We start from the raw sequence: 21,607 nt of genomic DNA, 5'->3' as shown, positions 1-21,607 counted from the left end.
AATATTAATAAAAATAATAACAAATTCAAATAGATTTTCAGTTATAAATTTTGCTTCTGGCTATGTATATGCGTATGTATGTATGTATATATGTATGTATGTATATGTGGAGTATAATGACATTCGTAGTGCTTTCAGCTTAAAATACTTAAGACTTCCCGGTGGAAAGCTTGTATCATAATACACTTATATTTAATTAACTATGTTAGGTACGTCAATATACCCTTCTACTTCGGGTATCCAACTAATTATTTCATATTTATTCATCTATAAATAATGGTTTGCTGCAGTAACTATGGTAACTTTATATGGATATAGACGTATGATATTAGTGTAGGTAATAAGTATTTAGCAGAAACTAATTTAATTCGTCCACTACAGTTTAAGATTTATGATATAGTAAAGAATTCAATCGTGAATAACTAACCAAAATGTTACTATTATTTTTGATTTTTGTTACTTATAACTTTGCAATATTTCGCATTGGTGTAGCATTAGGTATAACATGATTATATCTTAAAACAAAAAACAAAATAGTATTATTATTAATGATTTTTCAAGTTTTTAAATTTTTTACTTTGATCCAGAGCAATTTAATTACGCGAAAATACAATTTTAATTAACGATGACATTTTTTGTGCGCTTTGGTGCACCTCAGGTTTTTGTTTTTAATATAACCCCTATTTTCAATTTTATACCCCAAAGTAGGTAGCATATTTTTCTGAAAATGATAAGTTATACGAGTTTAATATTAAACTAATAATTTGTTATTTATAAGGGTTTTATTGTTTGGATATTAGTAGGATAGTGGCACGCAAAAGATACCCTTCGAATGTTTAATACAGTTTTTCTATATTAATATGCCTATAAAGTATAAACAATAAATTATTTTTTCAATATTCCATATTTATACGCACAAATATTAAGATTGGCTCTGTCCTTCGGGGTTTCGGAAATTTAAATGAATAACACTGCAATTTATAATATCAAGTAATACCAAAGAACAAAAACAGTTGTTCTGTGTTAATACCTAACATCCATAATGATAAAAAAATATGATTGTTATATATGTTACTGTGAATGTCCGCAATTGGTGAGTGCTGACAATCACCTAGTGAATGTCGACATACACCTACTAAATTAGTGAATGTTGAAAAATTAAAATAATATAGATATTTACTAGTGAATGTTGACATTTACATTAGGATTTTGGTTAATGTTGACATATACAACACGGTTTTGGTTAATGTTGACATAAGTTATGTATTCACACATACTATTGTAGTATAGTACTATAGAGTATAGACAATAATATAAAATTGAAATTATATGTTTAGTTATAAATATTAACAATTACTTTTATTAATTATGATTATTATTATTGAACAATATTATACCTATATTATTAATTTAAATTATGATTATTTTGCCATACGAAAATTATTATTTTAAAACAACGGCGAAAAATGTTCTACTTATTGCAACACGACAAACTGTCATGAAATTTTGAACTGCATAAAATGCCATCATTTCTACAACCATAATTTTGTGGTGCACTTTGTTTTGCAATTACATCTTGTGTAGGTAGGCACTAGAATTTTAGATAAGATTAGATTAAATAATATCGGCATTACCAACATTCACCAATATCTTCATATAAATTTCAACATTCGCTAGTAAATGTTTACAAACAGTACAAATTTAATCAATATGCCAACATTCACCAATAACTTTGGTGTATGACGACATTAACCGGTGACTGTCAGCACTCACCAATTGCGGACATTCGCAGTAACATATATAATTCGTTTATTCAAATTATGCATTAATTGACGATGAATACGATAACACAAAGAAATATTACAAACATTATGTTAAAAACAATTATCACCCTATATACAGTCTAAGAGTTATTTATTTATCCAAGATATTTTTTTAACTTTATGTGGCATTCATGATTTATCATTGTCACACAGAGAATATTATAGGCTTCGTTTTTATTTATTTTTTTAGGGTTTTTTTTCGGGGTAGACGGGTAGTTATGTCAAGTCTTTGGAAATGCATTTCATCCCAACAAGGAAAGTTTGAAAAATTGGTCACCGGCGGTGGGGATCTCGAGGGGAAATTAATGAGGCTATAAGGTCCTGCGGCTACTGGGGTGTGGTCGAAGGACCTTTTCCTGTTGACATTGTTAAAATACCCTTTTGTTTACTTTCGAACGTTTTAGGGTCTTCGCTGACGCCACTTTCTGCTGTTCGTATCAACTCTTGGTGAAACCGCTGTAGATCTTCCAACTGGTCAACAATCCGTTTGTACACACTTTGGTCGCCATCTAAAGTTTCCGGACAAACTATACTTTGTTAAAAATATAACAAGGGGCAAAAGAAACGGGAAACCTTTTATGAAAGTATATATAGTACTCAAAATAATATGTGTATATACGGATATGTGTGTTTCTAACATCGAATGTAATAATTATCAGTTATTTATTGCTATTCCCAATAATATCTTATGGTTATATGACTTATGAATCATAATTGTACTTTGTTAATAACATGTACCTACTACGCACGGACTAAACGTACTATTATACGACACACAATTAATGTAATATAACTCACTTGAAACAAATGCAACCAAACGTTCGCGTAACGACTGCTGCAGTAAAGCCATAATAAGATAATTACTTTCTAAACGCAAATAATCAAAAAATAAATAAACAAAAACAATTCAAATCGAAATCATATTGTTTATCTAATATATATATATGTATATACACATACAAATAATATATATATATAACTAGTCTCGTCACTATATAACATACAGTATGTATACAACGTTGATTTAATATAAGTAATAAATAATAATAGCCAATTAACAATCAATAACAATAATTACACATTTTTATTTATATGTTTATAATTATATAAATATGATTTCATTATATGTATAGGTACACGTTGATAATCAAATTGACATTATGACATTAATACAAATTGCGCTCAGTTAATTAAATTTGAGCTCATCGTTTATTTATTTATTTTTTTTTAAATTTAATTTCCAAATGACATATTAAAACTTATTATTTGACAATGGAATATAATATTGTTACGTTCGGTCACTTGAACATTTGTAATGATATGAAATTTGCGATTTCATTAAGCTCCTGTGTGGTTCTTTTTTCATGGCCCAGCGGCTTCCGTATATCCTTTGATTAATGTCTCTATGATGAGTTTAATGGTGATTTTATATATTGTTTCGATGTTTTCTGTGAACCGATCACCTAATGTAGTTTTTACTGCTTCCAAAAATGGCACTTCAATTTTCTAAAAAAAAAAAAAAACATAATAATATATTATACTAAATATAATATTATTAAACATAAAAATAATAAATTGTTAATTATTATTGTTATTATGTATTCGTCAATGTGTATTTTTTTTATATACACCAACTATTGTATAATATGTTGTAAAAGTATTATGGCAGATTGGATAATGTATAGACAACAGAAACAAAACAATACTTTGCCTTTAAATATCATACTCGATTTATTACATATATTACCTTATGATTTAGGTTGATAACCTATAAGAATCCTATTAAATAATAATTATTAATTCATTTTATAACGATTCATAAATTCCAATGAATTCTGAATCTATGGTACTGTTTTGAATGATTATTAAATAGTTATTTTAAACTCTGAACGGAGTTATGAATTTATTGATTTTACAGGAATGAGTGTTTTATTTTTTATTTTTATACCTGTCATAACCTTTTGGAGTAGTAAAAATGCTTTGAAAGTTTCAACTTGAAAGTTCCTGTTAGCGAATTGTATCTATTTACCAGTTGGTATACGTTTTAACAAAGTAAAAAATTTCCATTATACTATTCAACAATATAATTGAAAAAAAATTATGACAAAACCACAAAATACGAATATTTAAGTATTATCAGTTTTTAAGAAAATCGATTTTGTTAATTTGTTTTAGTTCAAATATAAATAACCGTAGTTGTTTGATATTTTGATTAAATTTATAAAGACATTATGTAATTTCCAAAATATTTTAGGTCTTTTTGAGCTATTTATAAGCATTTTAAATTTTAGAATTTGTTTATTTTATTTTATAAATATCAATAAATATTTTTTATCAGTAAAAAAAAAAACTTCAGAATATAATACCAGATTCTTCATAAGGTGTACATTATACCTTTAGCAGTTATACGACTTTTAGCTATGATTTTTCGTTTTAAGATTAAATTTTGACACTTAAATACAAATTAACAATTTTAGTTACTATGTTTTACTTAAGAAAATAATCATTAAGTCTTTTCTCCATTGCGCTTATTATTATTTTCTATACAGAATTATATTTCTAAAATATTATAATACACAATATGATTCGTCAAACATGCTCACATACTTTTTCGTCTTTAATAATGCAGTTATTTAAAATTTAAATTTTTAAATAATAAATATATATTTAACATCATGTATTTAATTTTTTGAGATTTATTGTAATACTTAAAGCATGTTCAGTGAAGATATACATACTTTTGTTTTTCAAAGTTTGACAACCTTCTATTGTCTACTTTTGCCACAACACACACCTCACATAGTTACAAAAATTTCAATAATTTGAATAAATTCAATATTATAAATGAATAATTAGGGTGGGTGGGCATGGTGGGTGAATCAATCATTTAACTATATTAAAACAATATTATAACCATTATTATAATATATAATGTATGCGATGTTTCAGTCGAATTAGTTCAACATATTATAATATAACTAATAAATTCCGTTTTCGCTCAAAATAGTTTATCCTACATAAGCATTTAGTCATAGAATTTATATTTAACACATCAAATTCGGTGATCCACTTTGACAAGGTAGTAGGTACAGGTACTACACTCTTATACTCAAAATCTGTTGTACAGCTATACGATTTTTTCAGTATTTTTTTTTTCAAAATTAATTTATATGCAATTTATATTCTAAACACTTAATACAACTACAACAATTCCATAATATTATATAATTTATTGATTATAAATACACTGTCTTCGTAAATTTTAAATTATCATTTTATAACCGCTTTTAATATAGAACCAATCTACATCCGTTTTATATCATTATTCCAATTAGATTCATTGCTAAATGTATTGAAAACCAATAAAAAAATGTTGGTAACCGTACAATGATTGCAATGCTTTGTCAAATATAATAGCTGTGAATTATTTTCTTCCAATAAATGTATATACATTTCGTCTTGACAGTTGAAAGTTTTGTAAACGTTATTATTATCTAGTTTTTCTTCGGTCTGTTATTTTTGGACATTAATCACACGTCAGACGTTATCAACCCAGGCCCAGCATCAGTGATTGCATGTCAATATATTGTTATTTTCTGTGTCGGAGTTATGAAACAGATTTTCCTCAGTTTATTACAAACATGCGTTATCGGGGAAACTTGGTATACGAAATTTATTGTAAGCATTGAACATATTCATGAGATGTCTGTTTCATTCTCAGCATGAGATAGATTTTATTAATAATGTAGCCGGAAGCTCGGGACAATAAATTGAAGTAATCGAAAGCAATTTATAGGTAAATTTCGTTTAAGGAATTTGTAAATAAAATAAAAATTAATTAATAAGAGAATACCGGCTATCGAACGAATTTATGTGCAACGTTGCCATATCATTTATTTGGATATTAAACGATTCAGTAATATAAACATTAATAAATATTCTTAAAAAAAGTCAATGATTATAATAATTTCATACAAATATATGGGGGTACCTGTCATCTAATAAATAATAATATTTGGAACGGTCTCCATGATTATACCTAATAAGTAATAATTATGAACTTATAAAAATATGTAATATATATTATGCTTAAAAAAAATGTAAGATATGTAATATATATGTATACAAAAGTAATAAATATGACATATTAATGACAAATGAGTTACGGTATATCATATCGCATCTAGTATCTAAGTTACTAATACATCCGGTTAATCCGATAAAAGTCCGATAAACATCAATACATTATCGTACTCAAATTACAGTTTGACAACAGTTATTAAGCTTGGAAACGTTGAAAAAAAAAATAAAAATCAAGCGTTCTCAATCGTGTTATCAAAAATTCTGTCCTCAATCGTATTTTACACAGAACACCAAATCCTTATCGTCTTGTTGTTTTCGTTTTACAAGGTGCGTTACACTTAAAGCACAAGTTCGCGTTAACCATCGCTAGTTTTAATATCTATTAAAATAATATATTCACGTAAAATCAAATCTATACTCTATCTATAGGTAACAATATTTATCGTGTTTTGTCAGAGATACTTTTTTGACACTAAAATTTCAAAACGTTCTAACCTATAAATTCTAACAGTAATTAATTTTATCTGCTAATGAGCGGTTATTATTTCAATCTATGTATAATATTATGAATATTATATATTTAACGATAAAATATTTAATCATTGTATAGCATCAATGCATGCATTTAAATTTCAGGCTTAGACATCTACACGTAACAAACATTATTCTTGCATGCGTAAAGGCTTAACAAGCTTTTAAATTAAAGATGTTTACTGATTTTCGTGTTAATAAAACCACACGATAAAAAAACGGTAAAACCTAACCTAGGCAAGTAAAAAAAAATACTAGTGTTTAAATTTTGTTAAATTTTTGAAATTTCAATTTTTTGCCGCAGCTAGACATGATTTATTTTATATTTATAATGAATTTTGAATAATTAACCAGACGACGAAATCAATTTGTATGGTGTATGGAACTGTTAAAACTAATGGTTTCACCCATAATTCCATCGAACATATTGTACGTAATTGCATCAACAAATCACAGGGTGCAGTTAATTGTTCTACGATGTCGAAGAACAACCAAAAACAATGGAACCACTGATGTGTGCCCCAAAAACGATTGCCATTATATTATTGCTATTATTCTCGTTACCCGAACAAATTCATCAAACCCAACCGTTTTCCAATAATAACACAATATATTATGGGTGACAAATCGCCTACTTTAATAGCAGCAAGTAGGTGTATACCTGTTGCACCTGGTGATGAACAGATACAGTTTGGTTGTGAATATTGCTGTCACTAATATTATTATAATCATCGATTTTAGATTCTGAACGCAGCGAAAAATACATTAGCCCGACTGTTCACGTATCTAGTTATTTTCGTTTTGAGTCATGTACTTACTTTGTATCTATGTTTCCATTAACAATCAATATTCAATTGGATTAATTAATGCACTAAAAGTTTCGCATTCATCTATCTCGCTGTGTGTTGCGTAATGCGTATTGGAAATACTGTCGTTGGTATTTTTAAGTAGGTAAATTATTCATTTTCACGTTAATTTTTACCGAAAGACAATTATATAAATAATAAAAAAAAAAATTAAAGTAAAATTTCTAACGTAGGTATATAATTTAGTATTAATACTGAAGAAATTTCTTATTTTTGTTATTTATTTAAAAAGTTACTTTTAAATTTGGATGCACTGATACCTGACGTTTTTATTTTATACAAAGATATTGAAATTTAATATTAAAAGTATTTTAATATTATATTTCTTTGGAAAGATATTTCAAATATCTAAGATAAAATCACTACCTACTATTTACGGATTTAAAATATTTGATTAAGTTAAAAAATAATTTGCATTGTAATTGTTGGTTAGAAAATGACAAATTTAAAATAATTATAATTATAATTTTATTATATTAAAATCTATTATATTGGTTTTAAACTTTATTTATTTTTTATTATTATTTAAAAGATATAATCTATAATAATAATAGCACGATAGGTAAGAGATAACTAGATAAGTAATGACTAGAAGAAAAAACCGTATGAAATAAAAAAAACTTATAAAAGTAAAAAAAAAACAATTGATTAACTTGCTTAAATTTTTTATACACATTTATAACATAATATAAAGTAAGTTAGTTTTTTTATTGCAACTAAAAAATAGTTTTAGATTATTCGAATTTTGATTCAAATAATTTTATTCACATAAATCTTAAAACCTATAAGACGGTTGTGACATCTACATTTTATTTTTCAATTCGTCATCATCTATCAGGCTATAGACCATTAGTTCTATCTACTATAATAGTCATATCCGCGGCTTTGCGTAGTACAATAATATTTAAATTATAATACTTCCATATTAATAGCGCATCAAAGTATATGACGTATTGTTAACCATATATAATAACTGTATTATCATACAGCAGATACTAATAGTTTTCATTTATTGTGTTGCATAGCTCAAAAATTGGTAATTTATTTTAATTAAAAAAAAAAAATAATAAAACATTTGGAGAAAGGTTACAACTCCTATATGGCTAAATCCTCCCATTCATTGTTAGTAATGGTTTTTCTTTACGCTTAGAGCAATGACTAAGAAAATCGAAAAATTACCTCTTCAAAGGACCATCTAGATAAGATTTCTCGTTTACGTATAAAGGGGAGTCATTGAAACTTCGAACTTAAAAAGTGTTTCTCAAAAAAGATAATAAAAAAACCAGCATAGTGGAAATCATTTCACTCGGAATCTTAAATTATAACAGATTATTCTCGATTTTATATCAATATTTATTGTAACTGTATTCGTAAAATTTACTGAATTTCTTAAAAAAATATATACATTAAAAACAACAAAATTATTATGATTTATAAATTCTCCTTGCACTATTTTGTATTCGTGTAAGTATAATTGTATAATGAAGTCATTTTTTAACTGCGCTGATGCCTGATAATAATTATAGTCGACCCGAAATAATTTACATACTTACCTCGCCGAACCATGACAGGATGGCTACGAAGTTCGGGTTATCTCATGTACCTACCGTTTAACTATACAAATATTAGCTCACTCTTTTCAGAAAATAAATTAATGCAAAATGTAAATTTAATGTTAAAAAGCGTTGTCGTATTTAAACGGGAGCTACAAATTATTCAATGGCCCGTTATAAAGACGATGATTTCAAATATATAACAGAAAGGAAACAATAATACAACGCAATAATGTAATTTGTAACGAGTTTTCAAAACTTTTATACAAAATTTATTATGGTAGGTATATTGGTATCTGAATAATAATTCATGATTTAGCGATTTTAGTAAGTCATATACACGAGCTATATATTATTATTATGTATTGAATTTTAAGTTTTAATTTTACTCAAAAACACGTCGCAGATTACGATAATCGAAACGTCGACTTTATATTAATACAATTTGTGTTTTTATTTCAAATATGTATGATATTATTATTAATTATTTTATTTCTATATTGTAGTTAGGTGTGTGTATGTACCTATATATCATACTTCTTAAAACCCTTCTGAAATGTATTTCAAATAAGCGTTTAAAACCCAAATACATTTTTCAATAAGTATGTAAATATACACACTATATAATATATGTAAATATTTTCTGCAAATGGATGCTTACTTATTGAAAGCTTTTTATAATTGGAATTTGTTTTGCATGTATCTTTTAGTTATTTTACGATAGTTAAATATATATTTTAATTTAGCAAAGACAAAGGTCAACAAACAAATTCCTATAAAATTTAGCATACAATTATAATCGAGATTTTTTGTTGTTTTTAAATCTAAAACCATAGAAATAAAACATATTTCGATTATTTTTCAAACAATATTTTCTAAATGTATTTCAAAAATATTTGAAAATAAAAACTGTATTGTAATTACACACACACACACATACATACATAGATACATATTATAATAATTTCTGAAGATTTTTCGATTAGTGGTGAATGGGACCAACATCGATTTCTAAGGATATCTCAATTTGCAAGCAAGCCACAGATGTTTAAATTGTTTAATATAAGTGAATAGGGTTTGTTTAACGGTAAGAGTTATTTATTTATCCGCGGCTGGTGGCGAATACATTCCGCACGCATGGAAATTCTTCTCATTTCATTAAATGCAAATAGGTGTGACAGATGTGGCCTATCTCAGAGCGATTTATTATCACTCCGGTCCGTAGATATATTGTGTGATTTGTTGATGTACGATTTCCATTCAATCCTCTGTCGTTCGTTCGTTAGACGAAAGTTTTTCATCAAGTTTACAATTGCTGAATATTTTTTAGTCAAGGGTATCGATTTTAATAAAACAACTTTTTATGGTGTAGTTTATTTTCATATGAAATTAGGTCCTTATTATCAGACAACATTGACATATGACATTCAGATATGGAGCTCTGTCAAATTTCCAAACTTAAAAAAATAATATCGAGGTCTTCCGGTCAATTGGGTATCGTCATATTAACGTATAATATGCTCCTTGGTTCATCAAGAATCTCCACAATGACTTAAAAATTCCAACACTAACTAAATTCACCAAATACTTCTAGCTATCATTCCATTCAAAGTTAAAGCATCATCAAAACCCTCTATAATTAACCGACTATCTCCCAGAATAATCCCCGATAACCCCAAATATGTTCAAAACTAACTTTGGCTCGATCCAATGCTCTTTTATTTTATTATTTCTGTTATATATTTAAATGTAATTAAAATAACTTACTATGAAGAAATCTTTACATATTTTAATTCGGTAATATTTTTTTAATTAAAAAAATTAAAATTAGATTTTTATTTTTTGTACAGATTATTTTAGACAGGTCACACTGTTAGTTTGTGATTTTATGTATTGAAGTTTTATGTGAACGGAAATCAACCACTTGGGTTGTATATGTATTTATTTATTTTTAGACAAACGCTATTTTTTTGTGAAATGTTTTAAAACGTTGTTTACTTGTTCCCGCTTGAATTAATACAAATAAGAAATACATGAAAGCATTTAGAATTTCATCAACATAGTTCGTTGAAAATGATCAAAAGTTCTTTGTTATTACCATATTATAATATGCATAATAAACTTCCAAAATTTCAAAGTTAAATAAAAGGTTTACGTAAGAAGTTGCCAAAAAGTTAACTTAATTTTAACGTAAAAAAATGAGCGCCTTTTCCTCGAGTTTTATAAATATGAATTTTAATGAATAATATGTAAAACAGTAAAATAATAAAAAGTTTTTATACTAAATCCAATAATAGAAAAATTATAAATACAAAGGCACGTTCATTAGGCTACTTATAGTATTTATGTTAGACTCTCGTCTCTCATGGGTATATAATAACTAATTGAAACTTGTTGGTATTTAGTCGGAATTTGTTACATTAAAATTTGAAACGACAGTGCCAATAAAAAAACCTAAGAAAAAACTATGGAGATTTTATGAATTTTAAAACCGAAATTCTGTCATATTTAGCATAACATTAAAATGTTAGTAAATAAATATTTAATTTGTTATTATAATTATGAGTTTTTTAAGATCAAAAAATATTATGTAAGTAATGATCAATTAACAACTATTATAATAATTCATATAATAATATATTTATATTTTTATATTGAAATACGTCTCAAATTCTCAATCGGAAGCACTTGAATTATGTATTTATACAATACGTGATGTGTGATTTCTATTGTCTATTACCTTATAGGTTGTGTGGTAGGAAAAATATATTATTTTTAAACCAACACTTCCATCATTCCATTTAAAATTTGAAATATATCAAGTTTTAATATGCTAAATAATTTAATTACAAAATATTTTTAAATTTTCTTAGCATGTTTCATATTATTTTTAGTTTAATTATTCGTCACTAAGATAAAAAATCATATGTATAAAACATATACTATTATAATATTTAGATTTTTAGGTAGGTATATATTAAGAGTAAATACATTTTATTGAGTTTAAATATCATTAGAAATACATTAACATTTAAAAAATTCTAATTGCTGTTTTGATAATATAAATGTATTTCTTAAGCATACAAGTAAATTTAAATCACTAATGCAACTTGTTATTTTTTAATTACTTTTTGCTGAAAAATCTGAGTTAAAACAATAAAATTATTATTGAAGTTAAAATAAATCAAATACATGATCTCGTTTAAACTTTTAAGTTTTTGAGTAAACCATAAACAATTATGCAGTCTGATATCATTAATACTAATTTTCATATTGTTATGTACATATTAGTGGTAGTTATAGAAATAGAAATTGTGCGTTGAGGGAGTTTTAGTATTTTAAGTTTCCTGTGTTTTATAAATACTTAAGGTCATAATTCATAATAAATAATGATAGCTAGGAAAACTTCCCTTAGTAATTACATTAAAATCGTTTGTTTCTAAAATGTATAGCAAGATTGTTTACCTATATTATAAATTAGTTTTTCATTATAATATGATAGTCAATAAATTATATAATTAAAGTAAATTATATACAATAATTATCACTTTTAAATATACATAAAATAAAAATAAAAGTAAAATTATAACGACATAATATAACCAGTGATGAAATAAATTAATAATGGTTTTTTAGTTGTTGTTGTTAATATCGATTTTTAGTATCGGTAACATTAATTGTATTTATCTAGTGATCATCTTATTAAATTATAAAATTAGATATACATATTTAAATTTACAATAATTTTGTATTCATATAATATTTCAAATTTGTAGAAAATAGCGATTAATAAAAATGTAAGATTAGGTTAAGTTACTCAAACTAACAAAACCTATAAAATGAGATCATAACAGAATAATATTTATATCTTATTATCAGGTATAGGTAGTAAATACGAATAGGTTACTCTATTGCCTTACTCTATGTAATCACTTGTAAATAAACTGTACCTAATTTTTTTTATTATATCGTCTAATCGTAGTGCACAACATGTAATATTGTCCTTACCCAAAAATAGTCTGGGTTGAAGCCTGGTATGGTCTTGTGTGTAGCGCCCACTTGGGTCAGATACTGGAAGAAGTTGTCAAGGTCGTCCAGTTCTTTGATGCCTTCGTCTAATGTGGTCATCACTTTGTTTGCGTGTTCGGCTAACTCCATACTGTTAGCCTGTGCGTCCCTGGTTTTTAGTTCGCCGAATTTGGTGAACAGCTGGAGAAGTTCTTGGTGTTCTTCAAAAAGCCTGTACAGAAAGAAAGGAAAAAAAAATCGGGTTAAGTCACACGATTTGAGCTTGCAAATTCACAGGGTACTGGTGTTTCGTGTTTATATAGGAATGATTATTTGTTACAAACGACTGGGCTGCACTGGGAAGAAGGAGAAAACTTTTTGCCACTCTGGCCATTCCAATGTTTTACGTGATATAAATAATTTATTGACGATCGGATATTAAGTATTATATATATTCAGTCGATGTCGTATGCTAAACACGAAAGGATAATGCTTTTAGCGATCGTTTTCCTTGTAAATTGTAAATTGTATAAATCGTTGCCCGTTAGACTATCTGTTGAGTGTTGTAAATGCGCACCTGTTGTTAATTTCGTCTGTTGTCACAGTGAGCGTTCGCATCAAACAATAAATTTATAAAACCCTAATTGACCGGGAATTTGTTTGAATTCAGCCCATCGTCTACGCTAATTTATTTATTTGTTGTTAATTAAAGTTTTATTTTTATGAAACAAAAAAAAAGTTTACATCATTACCATATTACTACTTATGAAAAATTATATTATAGTCGTAGACGAGTTTTTCGTTGCTACACAGTACACGATCAATAGCCGATAATATCTAAAATACTACAAAGGGTTGATTTTCTAAACATTTTGATTTGCATATATTTAGAATAGATTTAGATAACGGTTTATTAAATATAATTAATTTAAGTTTAGACCTACAAGGAGAGATACAAATATATTATCTATTTTTAAACTACTCTAATCTAATCTTCCTATTAAACCTATAAATAATCATAATCTATAAATAATTAACTAGAAAGCCGATTAAATTGGATTTATGCATAAAATCATAATTTTGAATATATTGAAAAATAGAATCATTGACGAACATTTGAAAATTTAAAGTTGATTACCGTTTTCATAAATATGTGTTCAGAAAGATAAAAAAAACTATAAATAGGTATGAAAAATATAGAATATCAATTGTTATATGTTATATTATTTGTTGATAAAACTACAAATAAAATGTTAACTAATAATAATTCTGGAGCTTGAATTTAATTAATTTTTAAATCATTTAAAAAATGAACCACCATAATATCTTATACTTATAAGTATTATGAGGATAATATTATATGGAATTATTATTTAATCATATAACTGTGTTTGTTTTAAAATGTACTACCTTTGAAAAAAAAATACAATATTATTAGGTGTTACTTAATATAGTTTTTTTTATTACTTAAAACTTATATTTTAATAAATATTGAAAACTTATAGGAACTAATTAAAGTTATTAATTTTAGATTATGAGTTTTACTAGCAATGTTTATAATGTTTTTCTTTATTTCTGAACACTAATACTTTTGACTATTTTTGAGCCCTAATCGTTGTTCGAAAATCAAATCGTCTTTATTGATAAATTTTTTTTTGGTTTTTTTTTGTGATTTGGGTAGCCTATGTTAAGACATTTTACTGTGAACTGCAAAATATATTATAAATTAAGAAAATTAAACGAGCTAACGTGGATTTAATAAGTTTTGTTCAGAATTTGTTTTTAGAGAGTTTTATGGTTTTATTTACATGGTTCTCTGTCGTCGATGAGGAAATCGAAGTGAAATGAGTGTTCAGTATCCGATTTTTCAATACCCATTATTCTTTTTAAATTTAACTCTTTATTTTATTTAATGAAATAGATATGAAATAAAACACATTCATAACGAACTATAAATTCTGGTATAGTGGTGCGCAATGCTCGTAATATAATAGATTATAGGTATTAATTTAGAATTTGATATCTGCTCAGTAATGAAAATCAATGAAAAATATTCCAAGATTAAATTTTGTAGATCCATAAATAATTTAAATATGTGTAACTCAAGTTCACCAAGACCAGACAGTGGAGTTAATGAATCTATTGTTATTTAAATTCGTACCAAGCGTTGTTTTTGAAGATTGTAACGCAATACAAACGTGACCATAACCATTTAAACCTTAAAGATTTGATATTCTTTATAAGCTCGATAAAAAGAAATATGTAAATAAGTTATAATTTACAGATTTACATAAATATCAGTGTTATTCTTGTATGCAAATCATGAAATAAAGTCAGCCGACAAGCCCCTAATCTGTAATATAGTGTATAGTTTAAGTTGAAAGATATAATAGTCATAATAATACTCGTAACTATATATTATTGTTGTTTGTCTCATGAAACATGCACGTTGAAAAACATAACAGTATTGTATATATAGTGCCACAAATAATTTAAGATGAATAGTAGTATGGTTACAGTAATATTGGAGACAAGAAGTAAAATAATTTAACAGTTATAGTTTTTATATACTATAGAATATTACGCAATCCATAAAGTAAACAATAAAGTCAACCCATTACATTCTGAAGTAATATTAGCATATTATAATAATACAATTTAATGATTTTTAGAAGCCGTTAAACAAAATTAAATAAAAAATACATTTTATCTAATAAGCTTACAAAAAAATTAAACATTACAGGTTATTAAGATTCTTCAAAGTGACTAGTGAGTAATTAAAATTTAATTATACTATATTTTATACTTTATTGTATAATAAAAAAAATATATTTACCTAATCAAATATATTATGTAAAAATGTTGATTTAAATAAGACAAAATATAATAAAAATATATTTTCTTAAAGGGTATTTCTTGTTTTGATAATGATTTTTATTCGTTTTAAGCTGATTTCTCATACTAATCTATTTATTATTGATAAATACAAACAAGATAAAAAACTAAACAAATTGTGCTTACTTTTTAAAATAAAATTGTTTGAAAAAATACACGTCATAGTTTTTTTTTTATACGAGTATGGTACTTAGAAAATTTGCATTGGAGGTAGCTTATTGTTGTATAACATTTATAAGAAAAGTTATTTTTTAATGAAATGTCTATAATTATACAGAAAGTATACAAGTACCTACTCGGAAGTGTATTATAATGATACGACGTTATCACACGTAAAAAAAACAATCTTTTATTTAGGTATGTACAATATACATTGTACATAATATAATATTCCATTTTGTCGAGAGGCGATGTCACAGGAAAGAGAAGGATGACGTGTGCTGAATTATTATCAAACGCAGTGCGATATGTTGTAATACTACATCATATATTGCATTGAAATTGATTAAAACAGACATAAATATTATTATTAATAGGTATTTAAAAGTGCGTTATTGTTATCGCCATCTCTGTTCGTGACGTTCGTGACGTATGTACACGAGTTTACGAATCGATTCCTAGCCATCATAAGTTATGTATATATAAATAGTCCGTTATATTGATTATTTATTCTATGATGTAGGTAAATTATTAATGAACGGTGTGTGACGACGTCGTCGAGCCACGGCGAGTAGGTGAAGTGTTGTAGTCGTGTTTCTCGAGGTACCTATATAACCGAACATCGTTTATTTTTATTTTTTTTGTCTACAAATGACGATTCATGACAAAACGTCTGGCTGAGTGTTGAATTCGAACGATAAACGACTATTCGAACGGAATGTCGGGACTCGAGAGTAACAAGAGAAACGGCGACCTAACCGACACTGTGTAGAAAAACGTTTAAAAACTCCTGAGAAATAAAACACTCGCGTGTTCGATTTATTCGGATCAAAAAGATACGTGGGTATAATAGATACGTGCAACTGTATACTTTAGCAATGTATTTCGCGACAAAGTGTCAGAGGCGATAGAGTGAGGAGAAAAAATAAAATAAAAGAATTCCGTAGGTGTCGTCACTTAACTGTTATGGATTTCATATAGAGTGACATAGTATAGATGAGGAACACAATAATACGTTTATGACGTAGGTACACCGGTAGCATTATACCGACGCGTTTTCCTTCCGCGACTCGACAACGATTCACATTATTGTCGACGTATATTATAATACGATAATACATCTTACTATTATTGTTTTAAATATTATCGTCTATATAAGAGGATCTGCACGGGGGGCTGTAGTGAAAACACGCGTATTGTATTTGCGACGTTCGTGGAAAACAGTTAGGGTGAAAAAAAAATGTTCGATTTGCAACGTACTATATATATAGAAGAATGCGGAAACACAAATAATTATGGACGATATTAAAACGATATATAAATTTAAGAAAAAAAATTTACCATAATAATCCAAACGCAATTATCAAATAATTAACCGAAAACAAAATATGTTTATAGTTATAGCCAACTTCTCAGTGCACATTATTATTATTAGGTACCGACAAATTAATATGTCACGAAATTATTAGATAAATCGAAACTTATCTGTTCTCTACCGTGTGTGTCTGTGTGTGTGTGTGTGTGAGAAAGAGAGAGAGAGAGAGAGAGAGTCGAATTATTATCATTATTATTGTATATTTGATAATATTGTACCATTTTTTTCGATTTTATTTTTTAATTGTGTTGTATGACGCCATAACGTTTTTACACCGTCCAATCCGTGAAATCGTTCTTAACGAGAATTCAAGTTAAATACTCTCATAAATATAAATGCGCGTAGAGTGAACGTCGCCATTCAATTTTCAGTTTTTCGACAAATTGTTTTAGAAAATATAATATGATGTTATAATATTATAATATAAATTTTTTTTTTTACTCACACTTAAATTATAATATAGATAGTCATAGTCATAGTCATAGTTATAGGTGACTTGTCGTGTAAGTATATTATTATAATAAAGTATCAACGATAACTTTGTGTATACCTATATTGTATTACATATTTAAATATAATTGAAATGTAATCGTGTATGGGAATAAATTACGTAGTTACATAAATTCCACGGAAACCAATTTTACGCCTTACTTTTCTAAAAATGTAAACTTATTATTATTTCTTACGGTGTGCCGATGATTTGTCGAGTATATATATATATATATATATATGTTAAAAATATTCGATTTTCAATTTAAAAAATACATTATTTATACCAACAAAAATATTTGATTAGGCGTTGGTGCATAAAATGCAAAATCCATAGAAATGATGAAATGTTCGCGAAAGTATGTCCGTGCCGACTCGAGTTTGATAAACTGATGTCAAAGAACACACGTTTACATTCCCTGTGTTTTGTCAAATATTTACCATTTGGTATCCTTTGCATTTTCAGAAAATAAAATATCTTCAATAAACATCACTGATTCCGTACCAACGACCGATATGATATTATTTATCTTCATCTCAATTTATGATGATTGATTTTATTAGGAGGTATCCAATTATAGAGGTGTTACATATTTTGTTTATTTAATAAATTACTATCAAAGGTAATGACATCATTGTACCTATCATAAAACGTTCAAAGTATTTAATTAAACACGTATAATACTAAGTATTTACGTAGTATTACTTAGCATACGATTTCGTGTTATATTTCGTGGCATACATGTCATATTATAATTATAAATATATTATAATATTGGTACATTACAATACAATTCAGTAGTTCCAATGTATATATATATATTTTTTTTGATTTTGATTCTTTATCATTTTGAAATAAACATCATTATTTTATGTTTCGAATACATATACGCCTTATTTAACTTGAATTTATTTTATCTATCACCGACTAATTATTACAACGGAGAGGACAATATTTTTATGAGGCGGAAGAGATTTAAAATAATATCTATTGCACAATTATTATGAAACGTGAATATAAATTCGCTTTAACAAACTAAACGGGGTTTATTTTTGTTTTCAAACGACATTTTATCTTTAAAAAATCTGTGTTAGACACCCCAGGTGCTTATTAATATACCACAGTCCACAGGGCTTTATGGCTTAATATGACGTTTTTTGGAGGGATTAAAATATTATAATTTTATAAATTTACTGTAATCCACAAAAAATACTGCAATAATTTTATCAGTTTCTTATCGATTATTTAAACTTGAAAATAACATTATATTATCAGAATTATATAATATTACGTTTTAATTAAAACTTAACGTTGTAGGATAAAAAAAAAAGTACGCTATATTAGTATGTACCTATTGTTATGTTTGTAAATTAAAATTTTTCAAAAGACATGCTTTCAGTTTTTTTAAGCAATGCCTACAGTTTTAGTATTCTGTGAAATATTTAATTAAGGAATTAAACGAATTATAAACTATTAAAAATCAAAAAATCAACATTATAATTTTAAATAATAAACTCATTGGTTTAAAGACATAATTAAATGATTTCAATAATTAAATGATTTTAAAATGTTTATAATTATAATTTAATATTTTTCATAGTGTTTCGTTTGATGTGTTAACTCAAGGTATTTTTATGTTAAAAAAAATGTAAATGTAATATTATTATAAGCTTCTCATATAACAAAATGTTCGACATTTAATCAATGTAAATAAACCTTTAGTTTATTTAATCTAAATATATATATTCGTATACATGTACAACAAAAAGAACTTTTTTGTGTTTTTCGCTAATATTAATTTATATATTAGTACCCCGTGTCCCATTTATTCAAAAGTTTGTATAGTTAGATACAATTTAAATTATTTAAAAATTAATAAATCATTTTTAAAACAGTTGTGTGTAATTAATTTGACAAATCAATACATTCGGTGTAAGTAATTTATTATTAATTCGTATTTATTTATTGTGTATAAAATACAAATTTTATTTAATACAAAAGTTCAGAGATAAAATAATATTATTTTGCATAATCTAAGTTTTAATTCAAAATATAATTTAAAAATATATAACAATATTAAATATGTTTAAGGTTATCTCGGATAAATATTATTATTCTGTGATAATATTTTTACAAAATAATAGGTAACCTACTGATAAACTTCGTTTGTACTGTTTGGTCGTTTGGGACATGTCTGTCAGTGTTAATTATAACTTACTACGAATTATCATCAATATTATTACTACATATTATTATTATAATTCCATTTTTTTTATATAATAAACAACTCTCGCGTAATATTAATCTTTTTACGAGAATACAATATAATATACACGATACGTATTTCAAAATTTTAAGCCGCATAAAAACACTTGAGCATCCTCTTTATTATACAGTCGTAATACACGCAAGTAGTAAAAAATCAATAATATTTTTATGCTTATAGTTGTACACTTAATGCATGATTTATGTTTCCACCATAAAGGATTTTTTTTTTTAATAACTATAATATAATTGTCGACCCAGCCATTCTGTAGAAAATCAACATTTGTTTGGTATTTATATTTTCTTCGACTTTTTTTTTTTTATTATTATTGATTTATATTTCAAATGGTGACACGGAAATGCAGTATTTGATTTATTGAATTTGATGTACATTGATAGCCCCCGCACAGAATACGACGTAAAAAAAAAAATAGGCATCGGAGTATGAATTTTCAAATAAATATTAAAATATTATATTATGTTCAACATTTCGTATGCGGCGTGTGCGTGATAGGTATAATTTAGTCCTCTTGCTATTCACGTCATTTTGCGATATAACGGGATTTAGACGAAATGGCATTGCAGCGCACGAGTATTTTAAGCTATATAAAAAAAAGTAAAGAAAAACAAGAATTTAAATTAAAAATAATACTAATTAGGTAACTTAATTAGGTGTATATAAAATGCAGTATAATAAGGAATAGGAATATTTCGTTGTACAGTACATAATAATATGTACCCATTATACCCACAAGAACACGATTAAATAATTATTAAAAAATGACTCAAAATATACATTTTTATTTCACTAGTTTTGAATGTAAATGAGTTACAAAAGTTTAATTAAAGTTTATTTTAATCTCTTTAAATTTTAAAATAAGCATCAATTGTTACTAATTAATAAATGTAAATGGTTAGACTAAGTCCAATGAAAAAGAACCATTCATTTACATTATTTTATGATTTTTATATTTTATGTACATCTCTAGAAAAATGTTAGAACTTCTTAGCATATTATCATACATTTTTAATATTTAAGGTTACAAATTATCAGAGAATTATGGTGAATCATAATTTTATTGTTGTGAAATTTTTTATACTATACAGCAAATTAAAATAATACAAATACTAATATTATAACAGAATTAAACCGATAAGGAGTTATTTAAAACAACATTTAGTATTGTAAATAACTTAGTAAAAATTGTTCACATGAGCAAATCATTTGGCATTAAGCTGACTTTATTTTTAGTAAATTAGTTTTAAATCAAAATGTTCGAATAATTAAATATATATTTTATTATTTAAATTCCAAAATGTCATATCATATTTTTTGTGCGTTGAAAGTGATTTTTAAATTTATACTTCTATTATATACTAATTGCGAATTATTGATCCATAAATATAATATAATTTATACTAAGTTGTATATTTTAATTAGTAATGATAATTCAGGCAGGAGAATCAATACAAACATGAATATCTATTAACGCTCAGTTTTAAATAAAAAAGTATTTCCTAAATTATTTAAATATATTTTTTTTTTACAAATCGTTGTA

At 25.9% G+C, this 21,607-nt stretch overlaps 1 protein-coding gene across 1 annotated transcript in view; it reads right to left on the bottom strand.

The window, feature by feature from the left end:
• Positions 1-2,729: 2,729 nt before the first annotated feature.
• LOC132917528 (neuroglobin-like) overlaps positions 2,730-21,607 on the bottom strand; it is a 33,789-nt gene continuing 14,911 nt past the window's right edge. The window contains exons 2-3 of the mRNA XM_060978308.1: positions 12,865-13,096; positions 2,730-3,329 (exon numbers count right to left, since the gene is read on the bottom strand). Coding sequence (XP_060834291.1) covers positions 3,186-3,329; positions 12,865-13,096 — 376 coding nt within the window. The 3' untranslated portion in view covers positions 2,730-3,185. The remainder of the gene's footprint in view (positions 3,330-12,864; positions 13,097-21,607) is intronic.

This window comes from Rhopalosiphum padi, chromosome 1, assembly GCF_020882245.1.
Source record: "Rhopalosiphum padi isolate XX-2018 chromosome 1, ASM2088224v1, whole genome shotgun sequence".
Lineage (NCBI taxonomy): Eukaryota > Metazoa > Arthropoda > Insecta > Hemiptera > Aphididae > Rhopalosiphum > Rhopalosiphum padi.
This window is presented reverse-complemented; position numbering and strand designations above follow the sequence as displayed.